Below are 21,469 nucleotides of genomic sequence, written 5' to 3' on the forward strand. Positions count from 1 at the left end.
TCGTTTCAATCCCAATGTTATCATAATCTATGTTTCAATAATATTATACATATATATATATTTTATTATATTTCATCCAAAAAAAGAGGCTGATTTTTCAAGTTTTAAAAAATCAAGGTGTTGCAATACTTTTTTCCATGTGTATATAACAGTCTTTTAAAAAGTTTGTTATTTTGAAACAAAAATCAAAGATCCTTTCTGTGACAACATTTCGATACATTTGTCTTTTAAAATGCAACTGTTCTATAACGATTTTAATGATAAAATGTAGATAAATGTATTGATTTAAAGAGAAAAAGTGACAATGCATCACTACAATAGCTTTCATTTTCACAATTGGAAAAAAAAAGTTAGCATAAAGGGGAGATAATTTGTAAAAACATAGTATCCTAACTGTATTACCTTAACAATGCTGTTATAGTTTCCTGCCATATTAGTCTGGAAATCTTTAACAACATCTTGGTATTCTTTATCAGCAGGTTGTAATGTAACAATCTTTATATTTTCATTTTGATCCATGGCTGCCCAGTTAGATGGCATATCAAAAGCAGAATCTGCAATCATACACAATAAAATTGAGAATGGAAATGGGGAATGTGCCAAAGAGACAACAACCCGACCATAGAAAAAAACAACAGCAGAAGGTCACCAACAAGACTTGTTATACACATTACTTTAAGTAATTATGCTTTTTTGTTCACTTTAGAAAAATAATATATTTTTCATTTGATTCTTTAAATTTTCTCCAAGGTCTTTGAAAGATAACTTAATTCATTCACAATTAGCAATGCTAAATATTCATCTAGAAAATGAATGTGTTGTCATGGTTAGCATACCCTGACTTGTACATTAAAGTATTAGAAACAGGATGTAGGTGACTTAGATTCAAAAAGCCCTCCCACACCATAAATTGTCACTGTCAAGCTGCTGAACAAGACAATTCTTATTAGTAGAAATGTAGAAAAGCGTGACAAAAACAATTGTTTTTTTATTTAAAATATTGATACCCCTGCCGCAAGTGGATAATTGTAATAGTGTAAAAATATGCTAGTGTTCGGTAAACAAGAAGTTGTTGAGTGATGAATCTGAAAACACATCACACGGTATAGCTGACTTGTATAAATCCTGAAACCAAATTTCAGAAATCCTTATATTGTAGTTCCTGAGAAAAATGGGAGAAAATTTTCAACTTGGCTATCATTTGTAAAATCATACAAGTGTTAGGTAAACAGGAAGTTGTCAAGTGATGAATCTGAAAACGCATCACACAGTATAGCAGACGTATATAAACCTTGAAACTAAATTTCAAAAATCCTTGTATAGTAATTCCTGAGAAAAATGTGACAAAAATATTCATGGGACAGATGGACGGACTGACGGAAGAATGGATGGACAGACAGAGGTAAAACAGTATACCCCCCTTTTTCAAAGCAGGGGTATAACAAGTGAAACTGCAAGCTATTGCTCACTTATGATACCCTGCCTTTTTCAAAGCGGGGTATAATTAAAAATTTAAGTATACAGAAAGTAAGTACTGAATATTAATATATATAATTATTGTGTGCATTTATTTTTGAAAAATTGATAAAATTTTAGATCTATTATTTTAGATAAATCTGCATACAGATATATGTAACAGACATCAAAATACAAGTCCTTATTATTGCAATATTCATGCAGTCGCATTATTTGCATTTATAAAAACTACAAGAGGAAAATAGGATGGAAAGAGTAATTGCAGTTATGGTTCTGAGACCTCACTCCTACAGATGGGACATAATAATCAATAGCAGTGTATAGAGTATGCATCTATCCCCACATATACTCAAATATATACTGGAAACCATGTTTACCTGTCATTTTAGACTTTCTGAGGACAGCCACAGTATCAGATGGATCATCCTCAGGATATTCCTCATAATCAGTAAAATCCACAATATACTTATTTCCACTGTTATCCAGGAAGAATGCCTTTGGTTCATTGTTTTTTAATGCTTGTTCTAAAAGTAGATTAACTTCTGCCGGATACTCCTCCAGTTTTTGCCCAGTATCTTCTACCGAAATAAAATACCACTGCACCATGTCTGCTACTAATTTTGCATGTTGTTGTTTCTGTCTTTGTCTGTCAAAGTCTCGTAAAATTTTGTGGACATCATCCATAGCCTCGGAGAGATTTTCTATCAAACCTCTGACTTTGATACGACCTATTCTCCTGTTAAATTCTATCTCTACTTCACATGTTTCTTCTAACTTCATAATTTTAGCTTCCTATAAAAGAAAACATTAAATATCTAAGTCCAAACCAAGTCCAAGTCCAAGCTTATCATACTCCATTTTTCATCAATTCTTTTACTGTGAATTCAGTGTTTTTCATGGGTACAAGTTTTCATGGTTTTTTTAATGTGGGTCTCATTGGGGTCTAAGCGTGACGCGGGATTACCGATTTTTTGTAAGCGTGACACGTGAAAGTCAAGTTATTGTGCCGTGAAAACGGGAAATGAAGTCCAGCGGGACACTGGAAATTACAAAAAAATGAGAATTGCTTACGTACAAAGCGTAAGCGGGATCGAGGATCAGAACCCCCCAATGAGACCCCCTTGAATGGTTTCAGCAAAGTCTACATACATTTCTTAAGAAAGGAGTAAGCCCAGTAAGACCACTTTTTGGCCCCAAAATATAGCAGTTTTACAAAATTGTTAAAATGTAAACTTTAAGCCAGAATACTTTTGTTACATAAATATGGGCTGTTTTTACAATACAATGCACATGTATTGGGTACTAGCATTATTAAGTCATGCTAAATTACTGAAATCAACAAAATTTTAGCATTTTGATTAATTTTTAGATGGTTTCTGTCTGAAATGAAAATGTTCGCATATGTGTTCATTTTGAATATTTAAATGCAAGTTGTATTTGATGATAATACATAACATATATAAAGTTTGAGAATGAACACGTATGTGGCCACTTTCATTTTTGACAAAAAAACATCAGAAAGTGACATATTATGGCATATTTGATAAGATTTTTCATATAAAGGCTTGAATTTGATCTTGGATGACTAAATCCATTCAATCTTTCTGATGAAGTAATTGAATCGACTGAAGTTGACACCTAAGTGTTTTAAAAGTGTCCAAAATCTTTCATCAGATGAACCTGAATTTTGAGGCCAAAATCGGCACTTACCAGACCTACTCAATGAGTTAAACATTTAAATTTTTGGTTCCCTTGTACCCACAAAATCCATGGAAATTGGTATTCAATTAATATTAATGATTCAACCTTCAACTAAGCCAGGTTCTTAATTAATAATCCTCACTTGTTCTTTAGTTAGATCTTTAACTACAGTATCCTCAATAAGTTTTTCTTTATAATCATTGATCAAGCTTTCTTCTAACGATCGTAGCGCTGAATCTGCATCATTCTGTTTCTTGGCATAAACAACAAGATTAAGAACAGAGCTTGGCATCTTACTGACTGTCCATTGCTTTGTTGATACTGCTTTCTTCTCTCCTAAAACACAAAGTTGAATGTTTGTCCTGGGTTTAGATTTGATATGGGCTATTTCAGGGAAAATGTAAGGGGATTTGACAACATTCTTTTTATCCTCTCTCTCCCCCCCTTCCCCAATTTGTTTTTATTTTCATTCATTATAGAATTGTACTAACTTCCACCCCTATTACCCAAAGAAAAAATATCAAGTGATGTCCAAGCCTCCAATTTTTTTAAATAAGCCCTTAATCAAGTGCTTTAAAATAAGCACACTAGAAACCTTCTTTTCTTAGATAAATATGATAACAAAACTGAGTTTTGAGTTCTTATTGCTGAAGGCTGTATGGGTGCCAATTTTTGCTTACGTTAAAGGTTCTTCATTTAAACTCTTGTAGACACTTGTCTCAATTGCAATCATATTACGGTATATTTCATATTAGAAGAAGACATGAAGCACTGTAACCTTTGGTAAATCTCTATATATAAAAAGAGAAAATGGACAAGACTCTCTGTGAAATTCTGAAGGAGAATGATATATGATCTTGGATGGAGAGTTGTCTCATTGGCACTCATTACACATCTCCTTATATCTATGGTAACCTGGTTCAGGTAGGTCTTGAGGTGCAATTCTGACACAGGTGGTTTTAACAGTGTTGTTTCCATTTTGTTTACATTGTATTTATACTTTACTAAATTCAAACTTTATTGAGAATATTTATAACATATACAGTAGGTACCATCTACTACAAAAACTTTTTTTATCAGCATCTTTGTCAAAATACAATATTTATGCAATCAACTATAAACTAGTATGTTCCCCTCTTTGTCAATTTTTCTACCACCTACAGCAACAGTTTTTTTGTTTGCATCTTTGTTAGATTTCTTTTTATAATTTTTAGATATTTTCAGTCAGTTGTACATATTGCATGCATATATATGTCTGACGAATTTTTACAATGTTTTGGCTTTTGGATAACAATTCATATCACATTAATCTACATGTATAATGTCTGTTTGGGTTGCTCACCCAATTTTGTTATGAACCATAAACAGCTATCATACAAGTGAGAGGTTAAGCAAGTTCATACTTTTTTTTTTACTAAAATGGGTTTTAAAATTTTTAAACTACATAACAGAGATTTGACATTACCATATCCAAGCATTCCTTTAAATCTACTGAACAGTCCTTGTGATTGGTTACTCTGTGACTGTATGCAGTTCTGCATGGCTGTTAGGAATTGAGATACTTTCTCCTTTTCATAAATTACTACATGAACTTCAGAAACATCTGTGTCCTTCTTCTGAAAACTTATCAAAGCTTCAAACAGACTCTCTGCAACCTTGTCTATGGCATAGCTTATTCCTGCTCCTATAAATCATCAACAAAAATTAATTTAGAAAACACTGAACCCCAAGACATTTAAACTAGAGGCTCTAAAGAGCCTGTGTCGCTCACCTTGCTCTATGTGACTATTAAACAAAGGAAGCAGATGGATTCATGACAAAATTGTATTTTGGTGATGGTGATGTGTTTGTACATCTTACTTTACTGAACATCCTTGCTGCTAACAATTATCTCTATCTATAATGAACCTGGCCCAGTAGTTTCAGTGGAAAATGTTAGTAAAAATTTACAAATTTTATAAAAATTGTTGAAAATTGACTATAAAGGACAATAACTCCTTAGGGGGTCAATTGACCATTTCTGTCATGTTGACTTATTTGTAAATCTTACTTTGCTGAACATTATTGCTGTTTACAGTATATCTCTATCTATAATAATATTCAAGATAATAACCAAAATCTGCAAAATGTCCTTAAAATTACTAATTTGGGGGCAGCAACCCAACAACAGGTTGTCTGATTTGTCTGAAAATTTCAGGGCAGATAGATCTTGACCTGATAAACACTTTTACCGCATGTCAGATTTGCACTAAATGCTTTGGTTTTTGAGTTATAAGCCAAAAACTGCATTTTACCCCTATGTTCTATTTTTAGCCATGGCGGCCATTTTGGTTGGTTGGCCGGGTCACGCCACACATTTTTTAAACTAGATATCCCAAAGATGATTGTGGCCAAGTTTGGATTAATTTGGCCTAGTAGTTTCAGAGGAGAAGATTTTTGCAAAAGATTTCTAAGATTTACGAAAAAATGGTTAAAAAATAACTATAAAGGTCAATAACTTCTAAAGGGGTCAACTGACCATTTTGGTCATGTTGACTTATTTGTAAATCTTACTTTGCTGAACATTATTGCTGTTTACAGTTTATCTCTATCTATAATAATATTCAAGATAATAGCCAAAAACAGCAAAAATTCCCTAAAATTACAAGTTCAGGGGCAGCAACCTAATAACGGGTTGTCGGATTCATCTGAAAATTTGAGGGCAGATAGATCTTGACCTGATAAACAATTTTACCCCATGTCAGATTTGCTCTAAATGCTTTGGTTTTTGAGTTACAAGCCAAAAACTGCATTTTACCACTATGTTCTATTTTTAGCCATGGCGGCCATCTTGGTTGGTTGGGCGGGTCACCGGACACAATTTTTAAACTAGATACCCTAATAATGATTATGACAATGTTTGGTTAAATTTGGCCCAGCAGTTTCAGAGGAGAAGATTTTTGTAAAAGTTAACGACGCCGGACGCCGGACGCCAAGTGATGGGAAAAGCTCACTTGGCCCTTCGGGCCAGGTGAGCTAAAAATCAAAATTCTTTACCTCACAAGCTCTATTTATAAAGTATTCCAAACTGCAGTCTATATTCCTTCAACATAATGTTCACCCTTCATTGGATTCAATCTAATTTAAAAGCAATTATCCAGGTAGTCAATTAGTTGAACTAATTCTGGCTATGGTGGTAGAGGCTACTGTTTTCAGTGAACTGAAGGAACTGGAGTTCATAAACCAATTACATTTATTTAACCAAAGTTGAGCAACTAGTTCTTCCCTCCCATAATTTTCCAATTACCAGTTCTATTGAACATCTTATCCGTTTAAAAAAAAATGGAAGTCATGCTTTAGTTTATGGGACCATCAACCATCAATTATTTTGAATAAAAGAAGATTGTGTCTAAGTGACACTGATGACCAAGCTTGTAAACATGCAAAAGAAGCAATAGCTGTTATAAAACATTTGACAACAATCATGCCTACCCATTATTAAATGAGCTAGGGCATGACATGAAAGAATCATTTCTTAAATATAAGAGAAAGGACAATCATATACAATTATGGCCTGTTGAAAGGTGAATATCCAAAATTGTCAATTTTCCGACAATGTACAGATATAGTATACCTCATCAAACTAAAAATAAAAATAATGAGATTTTAACTATTTATAACAGCACTAATGACATTAATTATAATTATTAGACTGATTTGTAATTATTTTATTGTTTGAATCAGAACATTAATAAAATTTGAATATTTAATTTTGTCCTTGATACTCAAATAATTTTTTAAATTTTGTTTAAAGAAAAAAACTTTTATGAATATCTATCTCAATCTAATAAAATTCTTATTTATATGTTAGAATATTTGCAATTTCATATTAATTACGTATTCCGTATGGAATTCTCTGACATTGGTGTCCATTCAAAAAACTTCCTGTTAATCGACAAACTTCCTGTTTGTCGATTTTGGGGCCGAAACTTTTCCTAAATGTCTAGGAGTATTATACAACCAATAAACTTTTTTTTCTTTCGTTTCTTGGACCATAAAGGGGTGTGCACTATACATACCAAAAGCTGGTATTTGTCATGCATGTGAGGTATATAATAATAATACATATATACCAGTAACAACATCCCATGTCCATCAAATCAAATTGGCCAAAAAATTTGAAGAAGCACTGAGTAAGTGAATTAATTATGCATTATAAAATTTACACATCTGCAATATTGAGATAACAAATTACTAATAGGGTTGATATCTTTAATGTCAATTACATTTTAATTGTGTTTCATTGTCTTCACCATGATAAAATAAAAGACTTTTGTGAAAAGAGGACAACTCAGAAGTCGTATTATTGGTCACTATGCTTTATGCAGTTCAGTCACTACTAAATTCGTGGTTGCATGTTATCTTTTGGTAACTCCAGATTAATACTTTACCTAAAGCTGGCAATGCTACTGATTTCTTGTTCAATTCATCAACTTTTTCCAGGACAGTTTTAAATTTATCCTTTAAGTCCACATGACTGTCTTCCATATTGATATGTATGATAAAGTCACAAGAGAAATTTCTTCCCGCTGTTGTTGTGGCCACACCTTCCCGCTTCATTTCTTTCTCTGAAAAAAGGAATAAAAAGCTAAATTATTGAAAAATAATTACACCATAAGCATTATTACACTTCATAGTAATGGATTTCTGACTATACATATGTTGACTCTGAAACAACTGAATAATGTCAAACAAAACAAAGCACCAGTGGAAATTGTTTAATACTTGGGCATCTGTCAAAGAATTAAATAGGTGATCAGATAATTTATTGAATATTCAGAAAATGAATGCAATAATATTGGTCCACAGCTCAGTTAAACAGACTTAATATAGTTTGAACCAGTGACAACTCTACAACAGATTTATCCATCGGATCACCAGCAGTGATGGTGATATATGGCTGTGTACATTCTGTATATACAACTTGTCTAAACATCAACCCAACAATGCTAGATCTGTAAATTTGCTTTCGCAAATTTTTTGTTCTTCCCTCGTATTTGAACTCATGCTACTGAGATATCGTGACACCAAATCGCCAGCACTGTATCTGATGCGCTGACCACTCGACGAGGAAAGGTAACACCGGGCCATCGAAAGCTTTATTATTGTGAAGCCAAGGTGGTCGATTGGTCTATCTCGTCGGATACAGTGCAGGCGATTTGGTGTCACAATATCTCAGTAGCATGAGTTTGAATCCCGGGGAGGGAAGTACAAAAAATTTGCGAAAGCAAATCAACAGATCTAACGTTGTTGGGTTGATGTTTAGACGAGTTGTATATATATATATATATACAATCTTAAACATATCTGGGTACAAATGACTAGAAAGTCTAGTTTTTCAATATTGGAATCACTAGTAAATTTTTCAGAGGCAACTGAATTGTAACCAGTGTTGCGTTCAAACCCCACATAACCAGATGGTCAAATAACAAAGCCAATAACTTACTAGGTGCTGGTACTGACAATAGCTGTGACAGTTCTTTTCCTCCCTTCTTGAGAATAGCTTGAGACACACCACCTAAAAGATATGAAAGTAGTCTTTTAAGAATGAAACATAAATATCATTTACCATTCTATGCTAGCACTACATTTAATCTTATTTTTAGTACTTTCTTTGCTACATACATATTCTGAGATTGCTTTGACATGTTGACAGCCTTTTTCAAGGCTTTGCTGGGGATGTAGGATCATTTTTTTCTATTGGAAAATTGATCTACTTCAACACAGAAACTTGTCACCACAAGTCTAGGTCAGCAATTATTATGTTTTCTATAAGGGTAACCATGTTCTCTTATATCACATGTTCCATGTCATTCCAAATAAATCTTGACAAATTTCAGAGCTATCTTTCAGAGCTATCTTTGACTAATGTAAACATAGAAAAGGCAGTTTCTGATATCATTAAATTATTTATTTATTTTGTAGTACAGTTCAGAATTTAATAAATTCCTAAATTTGGCTTCAAAAAAGTTATGACTTACTAATTCACCAAATTAAAATTATAAATTTGTAAGAACACAAAATTATGAATATCAATATGTACTCCTACTAGCATCATCAACTTTGTTGTGAAGTTTAAAATAATAAAAACAACATAATATATATGAATTTTTAAAGACTAAAGATTCACCTCTAGTCAAATCTAGTTCTTTGTTTGTCCCATTTACAATTACATCAACAGTGGCCTCAGTTAAGTCCCCTTGGTAAACTTTCAAGGTCAAATCTCCAATATCAACACTAGCCTGTCTATTGTCAGCTAAAGCTCTCTGGTGCCACCCGCCTGATGCTCCTTGAACTATAAATAGATATGAATGAACTTTTAACGAATAGCATACACCATATAGGGTTCCAAATAAATCATTTGTGTTTATATTTCTATAAAGTTTTGCTCTCATTGAAAATCTGTTGACAAACAATTCTTAGAATCAGTATCATTCATTTTTTGTAAAAACATTAAACAATTTATCTAAAAACTTTCAAAGCTAACAAATTTCTGTTAAATAAACCAGATGTGTATCATGAATTGAAAACAAAATATCTATAATTTTTTTTTATGTAAAATTGAGAATGGAAATGGGGAATTTGTCAAGGCAACAACAACCTGACCATAGAGCAATCAACAGCCGAAGGCCACCAATGGGTCTTCAATGTAGGGAGAAACTCCCGCACCCAGAGGAGTCCTTCAGCTGGCCCCTAAACAAATATGTATACTAGTTCAGTGATAATTAGTCCATTTTCTTTTGTTTAATGTAAAGTGAAATCTGGGTCAAAACTGTTATTTGCATAAAAATCAAAAAGTTCATACGCTTCAAGTTGATCCTACCAAACCTTCAACGACCTTAATAGAAAACTTTAATTTGGGAATGGATTGGATTCAAAATATCACATTTCCGTGCAAAAAGGGGATCAAACTTGTTATTTGGTAAATAATATAGAAAAGTCATATAATAATGAAAATGTTTACTAAGTTTAAAATTTATGAGACTACAAATTCTCAGTAAACTACCTTGACCAAAATCTTTAACATGATACAGGACAAATGTAATTTTGAACTATGCTGGAGATCAAATGGACATTTGTGTTAGTGTTGTTTCATCAAATCCATAAGGATGCCTTTCAAACCTGTTTTATAGTTCCATTTCAAAGTATAACAGTTCCTAATTTTCTATTAGTCTTGTAATAATTATATCATGCCATGCTATATTCTAATTCTAACATAGGTAGGCATCATATTTGTCAACATTCTAAATCTCCATAACACAAAATTTATATAATTTTTCTAAATATTGTCTTCTCCATTAGTGATCTTGTATGTTATTATCAGCACTTTTAATGGTGTCATACAAAAAAATCTGAGAATAAGAAATGTAATTTTCATTAAAGTTTAACTTTATCATGTTTTGAATTATAAGAAGCATCATGCCAAGTCCATTGTTTAGGTAAAGAGTTTTCCAATCTGTTTAATCTAGCACTACCTTGATCTGTTGTATCACCATGACCAAGATTTCTTGTCTCTCTACTGACATAATCTCCACTCTGCCTTTTTCTTTGTTCTTCCTCAAATGCCTTTAAAACAAACAAAAATCTGGGAAATGGATACAATTTGTAAGTTACTTAATCATCAAAGATTGATTCCATTACCAACAATAAAACAAACAAACAAACATATTTGTAGCCTTAAATTAATGTTATTTTCTTCTGATATCTGAAAATATTTTCTTCATTCCAGTTACTAAGTTTTCTTCCCAACCTTAAGCATATATACAAGTTTATAAAACTCTTGGCACTCCATTCAATGCTCAATGCTCTTCAACACGTACTTGTTTAGCTTTATAACTATTTTAATCTGAGGGCACTGATGAGTCTTATGAAGACAAAGCGCACGTCTGGTTTATTAAATTATAAGCCTGGTACTTTTGATAACTGTTCACAGTAGAAAAAAAAATTAAAAATGTATGCATGAATTTAGAAGAACCTATGAATACTTAACACATACCTTGATAGTTGGGTAATCCTTTTCGTATACTACAAATCTAACATCACAAACAGATGATTTAGGATGACTACTGGAGAATCGGTCAACACAGGAAAACATGTGTTTAGCCACTTGGTTTTTAGGATATCCAAGATTTCCAGTTCCCAGGGCAGGGAATGCAACAGAAACAAATCTATTGTCATTGGCAATCTGTAGGCAGTTCTTCATAAAGGTTTCCATAATCTAAGGGTTTGAAAAAATGTAAAAAAAAATAATGGCAATAATAAGGAACAATACCATGCATTAGTTTCTTGACATACTGTGGAATCATTATTATTAGTGGATTTCATTGGTACAGATATGAATCTCAACAGGAAGGATACATGAGAGAGAGCAAGTGCATTGCAAACTGTCCATAATGATTTCATACTGACTGCAATCATGGCTAACCAAGCTGAAAATATCAATGCACATAAATTCTCCCTCGCCCTGCTGGTCCGAATTTAAAGTATTTAATCTCTAAATTCAATAGGCTATAAACAAAACAAACACAGATATAGGATTTGTTGCTTGCAGTAACATATTATTTTCTCTTGCGATACAATATTTTATTTTACTTTCTTCTACATATTTCTTCGATTCAAACCACTGACATATAAATCCATGACATATAACATTGTTTCTCATTGGCATCTTTTCTTTTTCCTCGGTTAATACCTCCAACGCCTGTATGTATGTAATAAACATAGCAGCAACTGTCAATTTACCAATGTGACCAACTTCAATTCGACGCAACTGCGAGCACCTTCGATAATATTACATTTAAATGCCAAACTTTATATAGTACCATTAAATCCCAACCGTAGAAACCGCCAAAACTTTCCTCTTGCATTATACACCCGACATCAAACTCTATGACTAGTACATACTGTTGCAGAACTAGTTATACTAGTTCCCATCTATAAATAATTACCACTAATAGCAAACGTGAAAACACCAATTTCAAACAAAATAAAATATATTGTATAAGGGTTGGGATAGGGTCCTTTAACTCTTTATTCTTTATATTTTAAGACCATTTTTCATTTATAGCTGGAATGTAATGTACTATAAGTGTCTTAAACAGATTGAAATATGGAAAAACCATTACACAAAAATTCTTTTAAACGATTTTAAAGCAATAAAAAGCTTGTACCTATAAAGTTCAGTGAAGCTAGATTCTGTAGTACACATTTGGTTAAGAAAGATCAGACATATTTACTTCAAGATATCATTTATAACTACACATATCTGCACAATGTACAATACATTGCGTCTTTACCTTCATAGCTGTTGCACCATTAAAGCCAGGCAGGGCACCATGACAGATAATTTTACACTCTAACTTGCCCCCTGAAGTTTCAGCTACCTCTCCAGGCTGTATGCCAGTGGGATATTTCTGGCTGCACTCTGCCTGTATTCCTGTACCACCCATTTTCAGTAGGGACTGTGACACAGCTCCTTGATTCAACTGAAGACTTGTGGATGTTGTGTTAACTATTACATCAACCTAGTGAATATGCAAATGTATTAAAATTTAAAACAGATATCATTTTTACTGTAAGCTTTAATAGCACATATTTTATGTTTTTTTTGGCTGAAAAATTATGAACAATTTTTTAATCAACTTTCTTAATACTATATGTGCATATTTAATAAGGGCTATTCCAGAAAAAAATGTAGGTGGGGGGGGGGGGGTTGGAAGGCACAATATATTAATAATACATAGGTGATGGGTATCAAAGCAACTTTTCACACTATAATGCACTATATTCTCAATTACAATTGTCCGGGTGGCGGGTGCTGACTAAAACTGCCTTCCAACCCCTCCATACATTTTTTTCTGGAATAGCCCTAATATAAAAATAGGTGTGGTATGATTGCCAATGATACACTCTCCACAAGAGACCAAAATGACCCAGAAATTAACAAATAAGTCACTGTACGGCCTTCAACAATGAACAAAGCCCATACCGCATAGTCAGCTATAAAAAGGCCTTAAATGACAATGTAAAACAATTTAAACGAGAAAACTAACAGCCTAATTTATGTACAATGAATGGAAAACAAATATGTAACACATGAACAAACGACAACCACTAAATTACAGGCTCCTGACTTGGGACAGGCACATACATACAGGATGTGGTGGGGTAACCCATGTTAGTGGGACCCCAACTCTCCCCCAACCTGGGACAGAGGTTAAATAGTACAACATAAGAACGAACTATAACCAGATGCTCCACAGGCGCAGCTTGATACCACAGCAGAGGTTGAACCCTGAACATTTGGGGGCAAGTATGGACACAACATTCAAGCTTGATACAGCTCTGAATTTGGATTGTGATTAAATAGTTGACACAGAATAGGTTTCTGACTCTGAATGAATGTGGTCTAAGAACTTAAAAAATTTAAATTGGACATTTACCTATTATGGTCCAATATCCAAAATCTAAATACATGGTTAGATTCAGCATATCAAAGAACCCCAATTACTGGTATTCAATTTTTGATGAAATCAAACAAAGTTTAATGTTGGACCCTTTTGGCCCCTAATTCCTAAACTGTTGGGACCAAAACTCCCAAAATCAATCCCAACATTCCTTTTGTTGTCATAAACCTTGTATTTAAATTTCATTGATTACTATTTACTTATACTAAAGTTATTGTGCGAAAACCAAGAAAAATGCTTATTTGTGCCCCTTTTAAGCCCCTAATTCCTAAACTGTTAGGACCAAAAACCCCAAAATCAATCCCAACCTTCCTTTAGTGGTTATAAACCTGGTGTTAAAGTTATTGATTTCTATTTACTTATACTAAAGTTATTATCTGGAAATCATCCATCTTGGGAAGACTCTGACGACGATGGCTACAATGACAACTTGATACCAATGTACGACCAAAATTTATTTATTTTTACGGTAGTATACATTTTTCTTAAATTTTTGCGGTCATGTAAAAATCAGTTAAAAAAGGCTTATCTCATCAGATGGATAAAAATACAAGTGGAAGTGGACGGGTACTTGTACATCCCAACAACAAAAAGACACTAGGTACATATCTGAGAGTACTCACAGTTAACTGGAAACTAGTTCAAAGCCTCTAACAACTAATAAAATAAAATGCTTTGCTGAGTGCAGCCTGATATGACTGCAGAGGTCAAACCCTGAACAGTTGAGGCAAATTTGGACACAATATTCAAGCTTGATACTGTCTGAATTTGGATTGTGATCAAATTTTTGACATAATATAGATTTCTGACACAAAATAAATGTTATAAGATCTTACAAATCAATTAAACAACACTGTCCAATTGAAGGTTTTTTCTTTATACTTTAAACTTTTCAAAAATTTGAAGATTGAAAAATTTGGAAAAAAATATGAGCCCCTTTAAAAAAAAATGGAAAAAAATTTCCCACCTCAAAACTTTAATTTTTGGAACAATTACCCCCAAACTCAATCCCAGCTTTCCTTTGTAGTTTGGAGGCTTATAGTACAATTTCAGAGAGATCCATTGACTTAAACACAAGTTTTTGTCTGGAAACTAGAAAAATGCTTGTTTTTAGCCTTTTTTTGCCCCTTTTTCCTGTATGTTTGGGGCAATTACCCTGAAACTAAACTCCAGACTTCCCTTTCTGATATGGAACATTGTGGCACAAAGTCAGAGAGATCCATACACTCAAACACAAGTTATTGTCTGGAACCTACAAAAATTCTTGTTTTTCGCCCCTTTTTGGCCCTTAATTCCTAAACTGTTGGCACCATAACCCCCAAAATGTATCCAACTTTTGGTATTAAACATTGTGGTACAATTTCAGAGCAATCAAAATACTTATACAACAGTTATTATCCTGAAACTAGAAAATGCTTTTCTAAACGGTTGGAACCATCATACTTAAAATAAATCCAAAACCTTCCTTTTGTGGTATTTAACTTTCTTAAAAAAAACCATACAGATTCATTCATTAAAACTAAAGTTATTATCCGGAAACGAAATGTGTCTTCAGACGACAAAGCAGAGGCAGACAACACAGAGGACAACATCATATATTTATACGATCCAAAAAACTTTTTTGCTGTCGTATAAAAATCATAAAACTAAGACTAAATTATCAATTTGTACACATCCAACATCCAATGGATTTCGTGTAAAGAAGACATAAACAGTCAGAGAAAAACATGACCTTGTGCAATGCCAAGATACAGGTATCAACAGATTGTAGATCAATGGATGTGTATATGTATTTAACATACTGTGAAAGTACTTTAATTCGTGGGTATCAATTTTAGTGGTTATTAGCAAATATTACATGTTCGTGGATTTTTGAATTCGTGGATTTTAGTTTTCTAAAAAAAAAATAGATTGAAAATTGAAGCCATTAGAAACAAAGATATAAATTGTCTGGATGTATTCTCAGATTTGGTGTGATTCAATATATTCTCTAGATCAAATCGGTAGTCAAACCTACATTATTTAGGGATCTTTCGAAGTCTTGATTTGGATAATGGTTGTTTTATTTCGTTTGACACTTAAATTAGTGGATACAGTCATCCACAAAAAAACCACAAAAATTGGTTCCCCACGAATAAAAGTACTTTCACAGTACAAGTAATATTTAGTTTGCTTTAATTTACTGATAACAAAATCAATATTTATACCAATAAAAACAAAATTCAATGATCTTATTACAGTGTTGAATTGTTAACCTTTTAGAATAAGTTTATTTGAAGGATTGATAAGTTTACCAGGATCATTTCAAAATTTTTGGGCACGGTTAATAACATTTCCATAAAAATGAGGATACATGTGCTATCCCATTAGAATTAAGTTTTCTACAGGTACAACTAAACTTCAAAACCAAATCTTTATATCTATGGAAAAATTTAGTAAAGGCATTAAGTAATTTATGGTAACGAAATCCTTGGGTTAATAATTTACCAGTAATACATAGATTACATTCTTTAAAATCAAAAACGTCACAACAGACACAGGCATAGCAAACGAGCTGTGAAATATAAACACAGTAAGATGGTGCCAGAGGAACATCACCATCTACAAAAGGAAAATTAACAATAGGGAACGAAAAATCATCCCTTTTGTTGTAAATTTTAGTGTGGAGTTTCCCCTTTATTAGACCGAAATATCTAAATCTAGGAAAGGACAGTTATTACTGTTTAAATTTTATTTATTTAAAGTAAGTTCCTTTAGGTGAAGTTCAGCAGTATATTGTATTGAGAAAATTCTTGATTGTTTAACGAAAACATATCATCAAGATAACGGTAAGTGTTGTTGAATTTATCAATTAAATGCAATTTCGACGAGTCTTTACTGAGTTTGGTCATAAACTGTGATTCATAACTGTACAAAAACAAGTCTGTTATTAAAGGGGGCAATTCGTGCCCATAGGGATACCTACAACCTGTCGATAAACTTTGTTGCCGAAACGTGGCATGAACATATTTCAACTGGGATAATTTGTCAAAATGTATAAAGGATTCAAATTTCAGTTATCAAATCCCTTCATTTAGCATGCTGTACAGTTATTTTTCTTGAGAATTCATTAAAATATTTATTTTCTTGAACATTTATCTAGCTAGGAACATCATATCACTAGCAAGGATATAAAATAACAGCATTACCTCCTGTGAAGCAATTTGACCTTTCAAAAGTGAGACTGATATATGGCTTCCTGGACTTGATGGTCTCCTTGGTGATGGACTTGGACCATAGTCATGAGAAGCTAAATAACAAATAAAATGCATTAAAAGAGATTCAATTGAGTAGACCATACAGTACTAGTCTAGTCTCAATAAGTCTTAGATTTATTGTTGGTATGTTCAGGTTGAAGATATGTAAAAATATATATTCCAATTCACCTGCCGAGAAAGTGTTTAAAGGAGGTTTAACAGTACAAACATTTCAGCAAAAATTTAACATTTTTTTTTTTAATACAAATCTTATTTATTACTTTATTAGTTGTTTCTCTATCATATGGTACAATAATCAACCAAAACAAAAATGTGTCCCTAGTACACAGATGCCCCATCTGCACTATCATTTTCTATGTTCAGTGGACCGTGAAAATTGGGTGAAAACTCTTATTTGGTATTTAAATTAGAACGATCATATCATAGGTAACATGTGTACTAAGTTTCAAGTTGATTGGACTTCAACTTCATCAAAAATTACCTATTTATAGCAAAATCCCACACTTAAAAAAAAAAGATTTATACCCGCGAGCCCCCTTAAAATAAATCAAATTCATAAAGACATCGATAAATCAATATATAATAAGGAAGTATTTGTGGAACCAAACAATTCATTTGTTTCTATCTGATGAGGTCCAGTCCTTATTGTTTTTGAATAACTTTTATTACATTGTTATTATTTTAATGTTTGTGACAACAAGAAATTACAGTGCCAAATTGTCATATCTGACTGCATAAAAAATGTCACTTGTCCAAATGTCATTAATGAACTGTAGTAATAACCTAAATGCATGTACTGCATTGTACATGTAATTTTATCACAAGATCAAAGTGTTTAAAAAATCAATTTTTCATCAGAACTACTTAAAAAGATGAAACAACAAGTATCATAATGCTTTACCATGTCTGGATCTAACTGGCAGACTAACAAAGCCAGATCTTCCTCTTTGCTTTGTAACATTAGCTTTATCAAAAAATCTCTCCACAGCAGATTCAAAATGGTCGACAAGATCTTCTTTAACATCACATAAGTAGATCTGTTGTACTGGTGTTGTAGTTCCATTCTCTCTCATGTAATCACGGATAGCCTCTACAATAACTTTTGTTGCTTTATTTGCGGGATAGCCAAAAATACCAGTACATAAAGCTGGAATTGCTATACTTCTATATTTCTTATCTTCCATTTTCTCTAAAGATGCCTGTATACATTCACTTAAATATTCATCTTCTTGTTGGCGACCATTCTGCCACACAGGTCCTACTGCATGAGCAATCATTTTGCAGTTGAGGTTACCAGGAGAACTGCAGAATATTTCTCCTTCATACATTTTGGATTTGTTTTTTGAACCAACATAAGCATCACACTCTGTCTGTATGCTTTTTCCACCTGTGGATAGATTTAGAATGGCCTAGAAATTTGTCTCTAATTGTTTTGTAATAAATAAGACTGCAGATTTTTACATTTTGTCCTTGGAGGACCCATATTCCTGTCTTTAAATATTGAATTTGATGATCAAATCATTTTGTAGGCAAAAATTAAACCAAAATATTTTTTTTTAAGATAAACAATTTACTCAAATCAGAATCCATAAAATATGCACTCGTCTGAGGCTTTTTGTACAGAAACAATCTACAATTACACTTTTGAACTAAAATTGACTGTAGGAAAAGCTGTGAAACACAAAACCCATCACAAACATCAAATTGTACTTATATTTAATAATCAATATTTGTCAATGGAAATAATTTACCTGCAGTTCAGACCCCCTACTGATGTTAAGTTGTTACCTTTGTCAACAATAACTTTAGCCAGTCCTCCTACATGTTTCAGTTCTTTATTAGCAGCATTAACAATAACATCAACATCAAGTTCTGTAATATCCCCCACAACTGTGATAATAGTCTGCCCTGAAGGTATTTTACACATAGCTGTCTCTGTGTATGTTTTTCTTGGTGAGATAGGCTGGGCTTGATCTCTATGATCCTCATCTTCACTATCTTCACCAATTTGTAGATGCACAACAACTTTGTTCCTCTTCTCCACTTGACTGATTTTAGCTTGTCCCTGGTCACTTGTCATATGTTTCACAATGCCAGCTTTTTTCATAGTGTATTTCTTTCTATGTATAGATTTAAGTATTCCATCAATCTTCTGCCTAGCTTCTTTGACTCCTTTTGAATTTCCCTGAATAAAAACACGGATATTATCAATATTCAGAGTCACATGATCTTTTGCAAACTGTTCTTTAAGTGTACTTAATTCTGATTGATACTGTTCTTGTAACAATCGCAACTCTGAACTTGGCAGCTGTAGCTTTTCCTCAGATAAAGCATGGTGGTAAAAGATGTCATTGATTTTTTCTTTCACAATTCCTTCGTCTTCTGCTGAAGTCTGATATATAACAATAGTTTTTGGATCAGCCACAACAATTTTAACCAAAGCTTTCTGGTATTCCATTTCTACAGTCTTGATTTCATCATTCCATACCTCAGTACCTATCAAAGCACTCTGTTTGTCATCAAGACTTATTGGAGCTTCAATGATTGATTTTTTTAGCACATTACAAGCAGTCACAGCACCCTCGTCTGACAAAGAATACATGGTTATAAAATTTCCTTCTTCTACATTCCAAACCCCTAACACTCCCTTCTGCTTAATTTGCTGACCTACATATGATGTAACCTCTGGTATTTTCAAAAATTCTATAAATCCAACAGAAAATTTCCCAGCATTTGCATTAGTTATTTCCTGTATCTGTTCAAACATCTTAACCTTAGCTGCATTAACATGACCTGTCATTCCTGTGAAAATCATTACATGCTTTTTCATATTAACTTGAACACTAAGTCCTTCAAATTCCTTTTTCATTTTATCCAAAAAATGTAAATACAGCAAAACAAGAAGCTGAAAGTGTTTAAGAGGAACTTCTTCAGTAACTTGAAGTTTTCTCCTGTCGTGCTCAGCAGCAACATCTTTCATGATACTCTTAACTTTTTCTGATACCTCTTCGACAGGAATCTTATGCCCTATGATTACTATCTTGCAGTCTTCTTTGACAACTCTGATGGCTACACTTTCTGGATTAGAAATGCTGATTTCTTTTAAATGTTTCATCACATCATTCCAAGCTTCCTGCAAGGTTTGGATTTCATTCACAGTCAGCATGCTGAAAAATTTCTCAGCTTCTGTTTTCACAGTTTTAGCCCAGGTCTTAGCCAATTTTCTGCAATCCTTTACTTCTTCAGTTAAAGTACAGTTAACATCAAGCTTGTCCTCTATGTCTTTACTATCTGGCCATTCAACAACTGCATGGTGTTGTGAAAGCTGTTTCTCAAAAGCCACTTTATTTGTGTCAGAATTAAGGAGGAATTCAATTGTCCTTGGATTTATGTTAGGTATCACAGTTGGTTTCAGGGATTTGAACTTTGGACCATCATCATCTATACAAGCCTGACCTAGACATTCATAGTACACTTGAACTTTCAGTATTTGACCTTCAACTTTGTGTTCTCTCTTACACACCTCAAGTGCACCTAAATCAAAAACAACCATTTGTATATTTCAAATAAAAATATTCTAACAAGTTTGATTTGACATTTCTCTGAAAGAGCATAGAAATGATATGTAAATAATAAAAGAGGTTATATATTATAAAACCGGTAAAGCAGTGAACACGTGAAACTTAAATTAAAATGAGCTTGTACTATTTATATCTACAGTATAGAAATTATCTTCAGTAAAGTTAACTACATGTTCTAATGACTTTGAACCTAACCAATTCATTTATTTCAGCTATAACAAACTTACTCTCAGGATCAATGAAGTAGACCAGAAATTTCCCTTCATCTTCCACTAACTTCACTTCCCTTACACCTTCGACCCCTGACCGCCTTTTATTGTCAAAGTAGTATTCCATTGTGTCTGATGATGTATTGTCTTTGTATCCAGTGACAACTATACAGTCTGTTATAGGAACTTGGTGTATGCTAAGATGGCAGCCATCTAATTGTCTCTTCATACAGGCTGTCTGTAGTTTCTCCATATCTATAATATAGTTTTACAATCAGTATAAATATACCAGTGAAAAGTAACATCTGTATGTAACTGGTATATAAGTATAAATTAACCTGAGTGATAAAATTGAGAATGGAAATGGGGAATGTGTCAAAGAGACAACAACCCGAAATTTTTGGCTTCAATTTCCAGGGCTCACACTACTTCAGAATTATAGGGAGAAGTGACTTCTCTTTTTGAAACTGATAGGGAGAAGTGGTGAGATTTGAAAGAGAAGTGCTTATTCACGCAGTGCGCTACAATGTTTGGATTTTACTATAGTATAAAGGGTCATATGTAAATAATGTTCTTTTTATATTATTCAATTCATATCTGAGTTTACAATTAAAGTAACATTTCAAATTAAAAGTTGTTTAAGTTTAACTAAGGTTTTGAGAAACTACAAACTAAATATTTATATCTAGCACTAAAAAAAATATTTTTATTTTAAAAAATGTAAAGAAATTATAAAATAT

General features: G+C 32.8%; 1 protein-coding gene across 1 annotated transcript in view; it reads right to left on the reverse strand.

Moving 5' to 3' along the window:
- LOC139520556 (protein mono-ADP-ribosyltransferase PARP14-like) overlaps window positions 1-21,469 on the reverse strand; it is a 41,172-nt gene that overhangs the window by 4,093 nt on the left and 15,610 nt on the right. Inside the window, exons 7-20 of the mRNA XM_071313328.1 lie at window positions 20,748-20,984; window positions 18,728-20,473; window positions 17,841-18,326; window positions 16,871-16,971; window positions 12,513-12,740; window positions 11,213-11,434; window positions 10,692-10,782; window positions 9,347-9,511; window positions 8,663-8,734; window positions 7,608-7,784; window positions 4,643-4,861; window positions 3,320-3,513; window positions 1,854-2,268; window positions 403-554 (exon numbers count right to left, since the gene is read on the reverse strand). Of these exons, the coding sequence (XP_071169429.1) occupies window positions 403-554; window positions 1,854-2,268; window positions 3,320-3,513; window positions 4,643-4,861; window positions 7,608-7,784; window positions 8,663-8,734; window positions 9,347-9,511; window positions 10,692-10,782; window positions 11,213-11,434; window positions 12,513-12,740; window positions 16,871-16,971; window positions 17,841-18,326; window positions 18,728-20,473; window positions 20,748-20,984 (4,505 nt within the window). The remainder of the gene's footprint in view (window positions 1-402; window positions 555-1,853; window positions 2,269-3,319; window positions 3,514-4,642; window positions 4,862-7,607; window positions 7,785-8,662; window positions 8,735-9,346; window positions 9,512-10,691; window positions 10,783-11,212; window positions 11,435-12,512; window positions 12,741-16,870; window positions 16,972-17,840; window positions 18,327-18,727; window positions 20,474-20,747; window positions 20,985-21,469) is intronic.

This window comes from Mytilus edulis, chromosome 4 (assembly GCF_963676685.1).
Source record: "Mytilus edulis chromosome 4, xbMytEdul2.2, whole genome shotgun sequence".
NCBI lineage: Eukaryota > Metazoa > Mollusca > Bivalvia > Mytilida > Mytilidae > Mytilus > Mytilus edulis.